This window comes from Lolium rigidum, chromosome 7 (genome assembly GCF_022539505.1).
Source record: "Lolium rigidum isolate FL_2022 chromosome 7, APGP_CSIRO_Lrig_0.1, whole genome shotgun sequence".
In the NCBI taxonomy this organism is placed as follows: Eukaryota; Viridiplantae; Streptophyta; class Magnoliopsida; order Poales; family Poaceae; genus Lolium; species Lolium rigidum.
This window is the reverse complement of record NC_061514.1, coordinates 278,891,605-278,902,403: the sequence shown is the minus strand read 5'-3', so window position 1 is coordinate 278,902,403 and position 10,799 is coordinate 278,891,605. Positions and strand designations below refer to the sequence as shown.

The window sequence follows — 10,799 nt, the reverse complement described above, 5'->3', positions numbered from 1 at the left end:
ATAAAAAGTTTTTGTTAATTGCAAATTTTGGGTTTGGGGAATTTCTCTTTCTTATTTATTATTGATGAAACTTGGGATGTTACAGGGTTGATAAATTGTGAGCTAAAAAAGTTACAAAAATATAGAAAATAAAATTAGCTCTTCGAATCGGTAACTTTTCATGTTTACCATTGATAAATAACGGGAAAAGCGTTGATAGATCGCAAGCTAAAAAATAGTCGCTAAAATATTTTAAGTGAAATTAACTTTTTGGGTTTGTAGATTTTTATATTTACCGTTAATAAATAACGGGCAAAGTGTTGACAACATGAGCTAAAACTATTCTCCAAAATATTCTAAATGAAATTAAACTTTGTCATTGATTATTTTTTATATTCACCGTTGACAACTCACGTACAGAGGGTTCAAAACTTGTAGGCTAAAATAAATTCTAAATATATCTAGACGGGTGCTAGTTTTGAAAACCACATCGAGATTGGGTTATTGGTGGAAAACAGATTTGAAATTGGAGTTATTGTTTGTAACTTAAAAAAACTAAATTCTAAATTAAAAAAACATTGGCTAATGTCAGTTTTTTATGTATTTATTGGTTGTCACAGTTCACTAGTTTTGGTTTGTTGTATCTTTTTTTTTATCATTGTCGGATGAAAAGTTGAAAAGATGTGCGTCTCAGGTTTGTCACGTGAAATGTTAGTGGCTCAGTTGGTGCGCAGGTCTAACTAGGCAGGCAATGTAGGTTGCAGGTTTGATCCCCCTTAGCCATATTTTTGCTAGTGCACGGAAATGGCCCTGTAGGGCGGGATAGACAAAAATGGAAGTGCCGCTCGCGACGGGGGGACAAAAATGGTACCCCTCTAATTCATATTACTTGATGTTAATATAGATGTATCTTTAGACACATTTTTGTTGTAGATATATTCATTTTAACATCAAGTAATAAGGATCGGGGGAAGTAACTTCGTTTATCAGAAATCAACCGCGTCGCTTGTGTGTGTGTGTTTTAGGCTTTTTTTTACTAGTAAAATACATGTATCTGAAGTTTGAACACGTTGTAGTGTGTGGGTTAACTATTTGAATCTCTATTTAGTCTATTTTAAAATATTTTAAAAAATACACTAGTGAAAAGAGCAAGGTTTAAACTAGCGGGTTATTTAGTTTAACAACAAATTTTTTGGGGAAGCAACAAATAGGGAAGCAAACTTGTTTAGCAGTTTAACACAAAATAATATAAAATAGACTAAATAAGTGTGAAATTAGCAGTCCCATGAATCTAAAACATGTCCACATGACCTTCCATTTGGCCCAAACATAGCCCTAGTTTACACCGCCACACCCTTTCAAGTTTGAGTCACACAATTTTATTCTAAAAAAGTAGCAGAGCTACACACTTCCTCCTCTACTCCACCGAGCACATTGGATCCTCCCCTTATGATGACCCAGCCCAGAGCACCTACTCCCCGCTCCGATCTCTCAACCTAACCTCTTCAATCTCACCCACTATGGTTTGGCTCTCAATCCCCTCCACCCTGCGCCCCCAACTGAAGGAGCTCCAAATGTGGGCAGCGCTACAAGGAAAAGCCTGGAGAGAGTAGAAGGGCTCTATTGGCTCTTGGCAGAGCTTCGAAGGTTGCCACGCAGGGAATAGTGAGATGCCCAAGGCACAACCAATAGCAGCAATATAGCTCCTCTCGCGGTTATGATGTTTAGCGGGCATTAGCGGTGCTTTAGCGGCTGTAGTGCCAATAGCCGTAAAAACAAGCTTATCATAGCGGTAGGTTCATTTGGAAGCTATGGCATCGGAATAGAGAGAGTGCATTTATTTTTTAATAGAAGAAGGCACTACACGTCCAATTTTAAAGAAAAAATCCAAAATAAATCTTGAACTTTAAATCAGGTTTGATTTAGCTAAGCCTGACAAGCTTAAGGTTTGTTTTGGAATTTTTCCTCACAGCCGAGCTCACCTGCATGCTAATGAAAGATTAATTTGTCGAGGTTTACGCATACCTACCTCATCTCTTTCATTTATATTTATATTTGTTGTTATGTTGAGATTTTATTGTTCAAAATCATAAATATGAGCTAAATTCTCAAACCTATTTTGCGGTATCCAGGATATGTTTAGATGGAGCGTGCACAATACCGCAAAGCAGGCTTTGATGATACCTCAAATAAGTTTTAAGGTATAGCCTTTTAAGCGATCCACTAGAGATGCTTTAATATTTTGTCTACTTTGAAAGCAATCTAAAAGCTGCCACTACGCAGTTACAATATTTTCATTGAAATTCAATTCATTGGTAGAGATCTTGCCGTAATATTTGCGGTTGGTGAAGCCGAAGTTGTCAAGTCATGGCTACACCCAATATTCAAGAAATCGTTAATTTTAACTTATCGGTCAGTTTTAAAATGGAGATTAATCGCTTATTGGCCGATTAATCGATTTTATCGGTCGCCCATTTATTGGCTTAGTTTTATTTGTAAATCCTAATTTTCAGCACTAAATTTTATACAATATACTATGTAAAAATAATATTGAAGTATTAAGCAGAAGTATTACCTTGATTCTTTGCATTTGAATCAATTAAAATGAAAAAATTGAGCTAATTCTCCCCGTCAAGTTCAGTAAACCGGTTTGAGGAGCGGCCACCTGAAATCATCTCCGCTGCCCTTGTTTAATCCTCCAAATCACATGAGCGAGGTGCCGTCCCGGCCTCGTCGCCAAGCGCCGCCGCGCGCCAACACCGCCGGTGCCGGCGTCGAGGGAGCCATCCGCATCGACCTTCAGGATACCATCACTCCCGTTCTGGTCCGATGAACCGGACCATCAGATTGCACCATCACTCCCGCGCCGCACACGCCACTGCAGCCTAGCTGACGCCAGCGGCAGTTCGCCCCTTCCCCGCTCCTCTCACGAGCATGCAGCCGCGGCCCGTCACGGCGGTGGCGGTGGCGGCGGGCGCCTCCGCGCCGTTCCCGCCGTCATGGGCGCACCGGATCCGCTCGGCGGCGTCGCAGGGGCACCACTTCCACGCCATCGCCCTCTTCCTCCAGATGCGCGCATCGACCCCCGCGCCGCCCCGCTCCTCCGTCCCGGCCTCCCTCCCGGCCGCGCTCAAGTGCTGCACCGTGCTCGGCCTCCGCGCCCTCGGCGCCTCCCTCCACGCGCTCGCGCTCCGCTCCGGCGCCTTCGCCGATTGCTTCACCGCCAACGCGCTCCTCAACCTCTACTGCAAGCTCCCGCCGCCGTCGTGTCCCTCCCCCGAGACGCATGGCGCAGCAGGCCAATCCGAATCCGCTGCATTTCACTGGGCGCGGAAGGTGTTTGACGAAATGCCCGAGAAGGACGCGGTGTCCTGGAACACGCTGGTAATGTGGTGCGCGGAGAACGGGAGGCACCAAGAGGCCCTGGGGTTGGTCAGGGAGATGTGGGGAGATGGGTGTAAGCCGGACTCGTTTACCTTGTCGAGCGTGCTGCCCATCTTTGCCGAGCGCGCCGATGTCAGGAGGGGGATGGAAGTGCATGGCTTTGCGACCAGGAACGGGTTTGCCGATGATGTGTTCGTCGGGAGCGGCTTGATCAACATGTACGCCAATTGCACTCGGACGGATTACTCAGTCAGGGTGTTTGACAATCTTCCGGGCCGAGATGCCATTCTCTGGAACTCGATGCTTGCAGGGTGTGCGCAGAATGGGTCGGCTGAGGAGGCGCTTGAAATATTCCGTCGTATGCTGCGTTCTGGGATCAGACCTATGCCCGTGACTTTCTCCAGCCTCATACCTGTCTGTGGCAACCTGGCCTCGCTGCATCTCGGGAAGCAGCTGCATGCGTATGTGATATTTGGTGGGTTAGACGGTAATGTGTTCATAACCAGCTCCTTGATTGACATGTACTGCAAATGTGGAGACGTTAGCACTGCTCGTCACATCTTTGACCGGATTCAGTCACCTGACATTGTATCATGGACTGTGATGATCATGGGGCATGCATTACATGGTCCAGCAAGAGAAGCTCTGGTGTTGTTTGACAGGATGGAGTTGGGAAATGTCAAGCCTAACGATATCACCTTCTTAGCAGTCTTGACTGCATGCAGTCATGCTGGATTGGTGGACAAGGGTTGGAAGTACTTCAACAGTATGTCAGACCATTATGGCATTGTTCCTTCCCTTGAGCATCACGCAACACTTGCAGACATCCTTGGCTGTGCGGGGAGGTTAGAAGAAGCATATAATTTCATCTCTGAGATGCCAATAAAACCAACTGCAAGTGTCTGGTCTACCTTGTTAAGGGCATGCAAGGTCCATAAAAATACAGTGTTAGCCGAGGAAGTTGCCAAAAGAATCTTCGAGCTTGAACCTAGGAGCATGGGATCTCATGTAATTTTATCAAATGCGTATTCATCTTCCGGGAGATGGAATGAAGCAGCCCGCCTGCGAAAATCTATGAGAAAGAAGGGCATGAAGAAGGAACCAGCTTGCAGTTGGATTGAAGTGAAGAACAAAAGGCATGTGTTTGTAGCTCATGATAAGTCCCATCCTTGGTATGAAAGGATTATTGGTGCACTTAATGTTTTCTCAGAGCAGATGGCACGTCAAGGGTATGTTCCCAATACAGAGGATGTTTTCCAGGATATTGAAGAAGAGCAGAAGAGCCATGTGTTATGTGGCCACAGTGAGAAACTTGCAATGGTATTTGGTATTATAAGTACACCACCTGGAACAACAATTCGTGTGATGAAGAATCTCCGAGTTTGTGTTGACTGCCACACGGTAACAAAATTTATTTCGAAGATAGTTGGGAGGGAGATTGTTTTTTTTTTTTTTTTTTATTTTATTTTTGGGAGGGAGATTGTTATGCGTGACGCAAACCGTTTCCACCATTTTAAGGACGGGAATTGCTCCTGCGGGGATTTTTGGTGATTGAGCTAAAGGTCGGGATCCTTTCATGCTGTGTTTCAGACCTTGTAGTTCACTAGACATATATCATGTGTTCTTCGAGTGGGGAGGCAGTCTGTTTTTTCTGAACTTACAGTATTACGACGATAGCATTTTTTGCAGACATAATAGCTAAACTAGAACCATCTGAACATCAAAACATCAGTATATGTATTGGGTCTTTTAACATATTGGTATTCTAGTCTTTGGAAAAACATATTCAGGTATACTTGTTACCACTACCTTGAAACTGCTACGTTATTGAAGGATATAATTCACTTTGTTAGATGTGTTGCCAGCCACAAATCATTATTAAGTATTATTCTGACTCAGTTGCCTTTCTTCAGTCTGTTAAACCTGTTAACTAGAACCTCCATTCCTCAATTGTGAAAATTAGTGACGTCGCTCAATTTTCAAAAGAATGCCACTCTAGGAAATGCTATTTAAGCCAGTGAATTTGATGATTTGCCACTTCAGCTCCTGTTTGATCATAAAATGCCACTCTTGCATTTCTAAGAGTGCATATCATCACTTTCCCCTTCCTCAAATAGCCGGTCATGTAGGTTTTCTTCACAACACCTTGGTTACCTGTCCGCCTTGCACAAAATACACTCCTGTATATTTTTTGTAATGTGGGGGCTTGAAGCAAGATTAGTTATGTATACTGATCATGCAAATCATTAATATTGACCTTTACATTGTTGAATACAGGATAGTCCTGATACCTGTTACTTCAATTGCTATACATAGCGAGTTCTGAATGGTCCTGGTACTTCTTGCTTCAATCAATTTGCATTTTATCAAACAGAGAAGCATCGACAGCTGTGCATGTCTTACCTGGCGTTCGTATCCATGACTGTTTGCTCTTGTTTTCCAACTTCCTGGCCCTGACGATGCTCAGTCAGAAGGATGATTGGTGTAAACATGAGATGAGGCGTCTTAGTTAGTTTTGGTATCTAATTGATGCATGCTACAGGGAGTCAGTGAGAGTGTCTTAATTAGTTTTGTTATCTAACCGATGTCCGTAGTATCTAATCAGTGCTTGCTACAGGGGAGTGTATTAATTAGTTTTGGTATCTAATCAATGCATGCTACATGGAGACTGTGAAAGCAATTCAGTTGTCGATACGTAGTTAAAACCTTTCACTACCAAGGGTTTTGGCACATGAAGATATGATGCAAGTAGTCAGTCCCTTGTCACATCTTGGAACATTCTTTCTTTCTGTTGTGCTGAGCCTGTCAGTAGCCAAATTAATTATCGGAAAACAAGTTGATTCCTTTTTCTGCACATTGAAGGCTGGTTAGTGCTACCGGACCGGCATGTCTGGCTAGTTCGTCTTGTCCAATGCCCATGCGGATAATAATAATTTCTATGTCGATGTCAGGGCAGGTTTGGGTCACCCAGGAGCCAGACCAGTAGAGAACCTTCAGTTGTTCACTTGGCGGCCAAACTTGCGGTATAAATACAGCCTCCCCAGCTTGGCTCAAGTCTCACACAATCCTCAATTCGAAGTCCAGAAGCAGAGCATGACAATCTATTAAACAGTACCATGGTCGTCGTCTGGATGGTGGTGGCACTGCTGGCCTCATTGGTTCATGCTTGGGAATATCAGCGATATGAAGCGGTTCCTCGCTGAGAGCGTAGACCTCGCTCTGGATGTGGGCTGCCATGACTACAACGCTATGGTGCAGCCCTCTATGGTACATATACTTACATAGATATCGATGCTTATCATTAAAAGATTGTTTGAAAATTGGTATTTTTGTCCATAAAGTGAGTGGGGCGTATGGTCTACGTAACAAGTGAAAGTATCGTATGGTCTAGACATCAAGTTGGCAGGTGCCATTCACAGCCAAGTTCCAAACTAAGGATTTGGCAGATATTGGCATACTGCGGCTGCTAAAACTAATATTTAGAACCATGACTCGCGATCAACTAAGCTAGTTGAGTTTTGCGAGTATGGTTCTCATGTTCGCACGTTACATGGTGATCGAGCACTCTTTACCTCATGCAGGACGGACGTATGTGTACTGGTTCGGGGTCACGCTGGATGTTTTCATTGGAGATGTGGACATGGTGAGGCAAGTTCTCTCCAACCGCATGGGGTTATTCCTCAATCCTCAAGAACCTCCTGAATGAGCATTTCGCTCGTCTTCTTGCCAAGGGACTCCCCCTCATCGATGGTGACGACTGGAAGCGCCATAGGAAAGTGGTCAACCCGGCCTTCAATGTGGACAAACTAAAGATATATAGGTCGCAACTCTTTGAACAGCTAAGATTTGTGATGTACTTCTCGACTTTTGTTGACACTTGTTGCATGTGTGATGTGGTTCTACTTGGCAGATGTTGACTGTGACCGTGTCCAATTGTGTTGGTTTGATGGTGTGCCAGTGGAAGTAAAGTTGAAGAAGGCCATCAGCAATGTGGAGATTGAGATGAGTATCCAGTTTGATGAGTTCGCGGCTGACGTGATCTCGCACGTGGCATTCGGGAGCGACCACAGAGCGGCTAATGGAGTACAGTTAGCACAAAAGGAGCTCCAGTTTCCTGCCTTCTCCAGTATATTCAACGTTTTGTGCCACATCCCGGGATTCAGGTACATAGCAATAGAACTTCTTGTTAAATTTCTCATTTAGTTTGTTCAAATGAGGACAGAGCAAAACTCAAAATCACTGCGTGTTTGTGAAATTAATCAGGTACCTTCCAACAAGAGGTAACCTGAAAATGCAGAAGCTCCAGAAAGATGTACAGGACATACTCACCAACATTGCCAAAAATAGGGTGGCCGCCAAGGACACCGCAGGCTGCAGGAACGACATGCTCGGGGTACTCCTGGAGGGGTACACAGCCGAGAACGGGCAGAACCCGCTCATGAGCATGGACGAGATCATTGAGGAGTGCAAGACCTTCTACTTAGCTGGGCACGAGACCTCCTCGCAGACCATATTCCTATTGAGCACACACCCAGAGTGGCAGGAGAAGCTCAGAGAGGAGGTGGACCATGTTCGTATTGAGCGCACACCCAGAGTGGCAAGACAATCTCAGGGAGGAGATCCTAAGAGATTGCGGCAAGGAAACTCCTGTTGACGCATGCTCAATAAGCTGAAGTTGGTCAACATGTTCATCCTTGAAACTCTCAGGCTGTACAGCCCCATCGCGCAAATCCTGAGGAAATTGAGCCGGATCTCGAGCTCGGCTGCATCAAGGTGCCCGAATGCGCTGTCCTGTCGTTTCCCATCAAGACGATACACCCGGACAAGGATGTCTGGTGCGAGGATGCTGACGAGTTCAAGCCTGAGAGGTTCGAGAATGGGGTGCCGAGGGCCTCAAAGAAGCCCAATGGGTTTCTGCCCTTCCCAGCGGACCGAGGGCGTGCATCGGACAGAACTTTGCCATGATCGAGGTCGTGTTTGCGATGATCCTGTAGAGGTTCTCAATGTCTCTGTCCCACGGTGCGTCCTAGGTATGGGCTTCAGGTGGTCCTCGAGAGCTTGCAGATCTTATATTGGAAAATGTCGGCCCCTACCATCCATCGTCAGTCCATCCTGTTCAGTTCAAATATCTCCTCATCTTCACTGTACCATGTATACCCTTATTTTGCACTTGAATAAAATTGCTATAAGGTGCTGTATCATGCCTAGGAACATGATTGGTGTGGCCATACGTGATGGAACCTTCAATTAATTATATTGATCCGTTAATGGGTAGGAAAAAGAAGTCTCCTAAGCAAGGCAAAAAGAAGTCTCCACAAGGTAGTAAAAATATATTGCTAATGACCATTCATGGCTTCATTCAGGTCTTGCTAATGGATCATTTTGTGTATGCTTGTGCAGGTGTAAAGCCAAGAGCACAATGGAATGCTTTGCTTGAGAAGTGCCTTGTTGATATCCTCCATGAGCATGACACCCCATACCATAGAAGCCAGAATGGTTGGAGTGGTGAATCTTGGTCAGCAATGGTGGATATGTTCCACCAAAGGAATCCACATGTGAGGTTTGACAAGTCCCAAGTTCATGACAAGGAGAAGGAGCTCAAAAGGGATTATAGAATGCTGAAAGATGCTCTTGGGCAAAGTGGAGTTGGATGGATTGATAGCGAGTACAAGTTGGATACTGAACCTCATCTATGGGAAAATCTGGCAACTGTAAGTTATTGTGCACTTGTAGTTCTACTGAATTCCACTTGCAATCTTTTGGTCCAAGTTTAATGCTTTAGTCTTTATTCCAAGAATCTTGAAGTTCAAGAAAAATCCCTTTCCTCTTTATGAGACACTTGCAGATCTCTACCACAGTAAGTTTATCTACTCTTTTGCTTCATTTATATATCTTGCAGTTTGCATTTAAGTTTTTAAGAGTTGTACCATAGCAAAGAAATACATGCTATTTACGTTTCGCTTTCCTGTCTGTTTCTTCTCTGTTGCTCCTTCCTCCTGTTTCAGCAACATAATTTATCAGAGGGTAGAGAGTTTACTACATACAAGTAGGTCTAATAATAATAAACGTTGTCCTGGTTGAAAGGTACTAGACAGATAGTTGATAACAGTTTTAGCAATACAAATAAGATAAGCAGTGATATAGCCTAGGTAATCTCTGAAATTTTAATAATCAACACAGTTCATCAAGATTTGAAGTTAATATTTCTAAGTGTTTACTGGTTGGTACTTGCTAATGATGATGCACACTCCATAGTAGTGTAACAGGGGAAAAAACATTATAATCACGATAGACAAAGCCTCTTCATGCTCTGCTCTTCTGAATAAAAAATGAGCAGGAGAGGTTGAAAAATAGAACAAAATGATTCCTTAAGCCGTTTAGAGAGCTCTTTCGCGTGCAGTATGTTTGCAATCTTAGATTGTTTCTGTAGGGCAGAAGAATTTTGGATGGGTCGATTCAGTAAAATGTACGTAATGCTGCCAGTGAATTGTGGTGATGTACAGCTACACCAAACTGAAAGTTAACCGTAACGCGACCGATGTACATAAGGGATTGGATCATAAGGGATAAAGTGGTTACACTTACATCAAGATGTTGAGAGGAAGATTCATTGAGTTGAACTGGTCCGCAAAGGCCCTGACAGACTTGAGGGAGCTAAGGTCAAGCTTGAGAAAACATCGACACGGGCTGTTGGGTTTGCCTCTGTGATGCGCTTTCTTGCCTGTGATGCAGCCTCTGTGTTCCTTGCAGCGATGATGATGCAGCCTCTGTGTTTCTTGCCTGTGATGTTTCAGTAAAACATGATTAGATCTTAATTTTTTACTGTTGTTAAAGACCTTGTAGCAAAAGCTGTTGAAAAAACACTCCATGGAAAAAACACTCCATGAAAAACTAGTGGCATGGTTCTTTGTCTGTGTCCTCTTGATATTTTGCAAACTAACATCATTTTCTTTTTGATGGATTTACAGAACACACTGTTGAGCGGAACTTCAACTTTACCTCTACTGCTGACCAAAAACCACATGTGGATATCGAAACTGATTCTGATGATGATGTTGAAGGAGATAAGGATGCTGATTTGGAGATCTTGGATCAACCACATCAGTACCTTTGATTATCTTGTTTATCTATGTGTTTTACCTTTTCTTGTTGCTATAATGGATAGTGCTCCTTGTTTAATAAACAAGCCAGCTAGAATATGTCAAGAAAATGAACTTAAGACTGGCAGGTGACCATTCACTACCTCACGTACCGGTATTGCCGGCACTTTTCTTGGCGGCACTTCACAATATGCCGCTAATGATAGTGATTAGCGGCACTTTCTAATCAGTGCCTTAAATTACCATCTAATTTGTGGCATTTTTAGAAAGTGCCATTAATGTTAGATTATTATTGGTATTTTAGCAAAGTGCCATTAATGTTAGATTATTACTGGC

The 10,799-nt window shown here is 43.6% G+C and overlaps 1 protein-coding gene and 1 pseudogene across 1 annotated transcript; both read left to right on the top strand.

The window, feature by feature from the left end:
* The first annotated feature begins 2,913 nt into the window (after positions 1-2,913).
* Positions 2,914-5,133, top strand: LOC124672811 (putative pentatricopeptide repeat-containing protein At3g23330). The gene is made up of 2 exons (XM_047208981.1): positions 2,914-4,800; positions 4,843-5,133. The coding sequence occupies exons 1-2, from the start codon at positions 2,914-2,916 to the stop codon at positions 4,912-4,914; spliced, it is 1,959 nt and encodes a 652-aa protein (XP_047064937.1). The 3' UTR covers positions 4,915-5,133.
* A 1,392-nt stretch (positions 5,134-6,525) lies between these two features.
* On the top strand, positions 6,526-10,477 carry LOC124672810 (annotated as a pseudogene).
* The last annotated feature ends 322 nt before the right edge of the window (positions 10,478-10,799 follow it).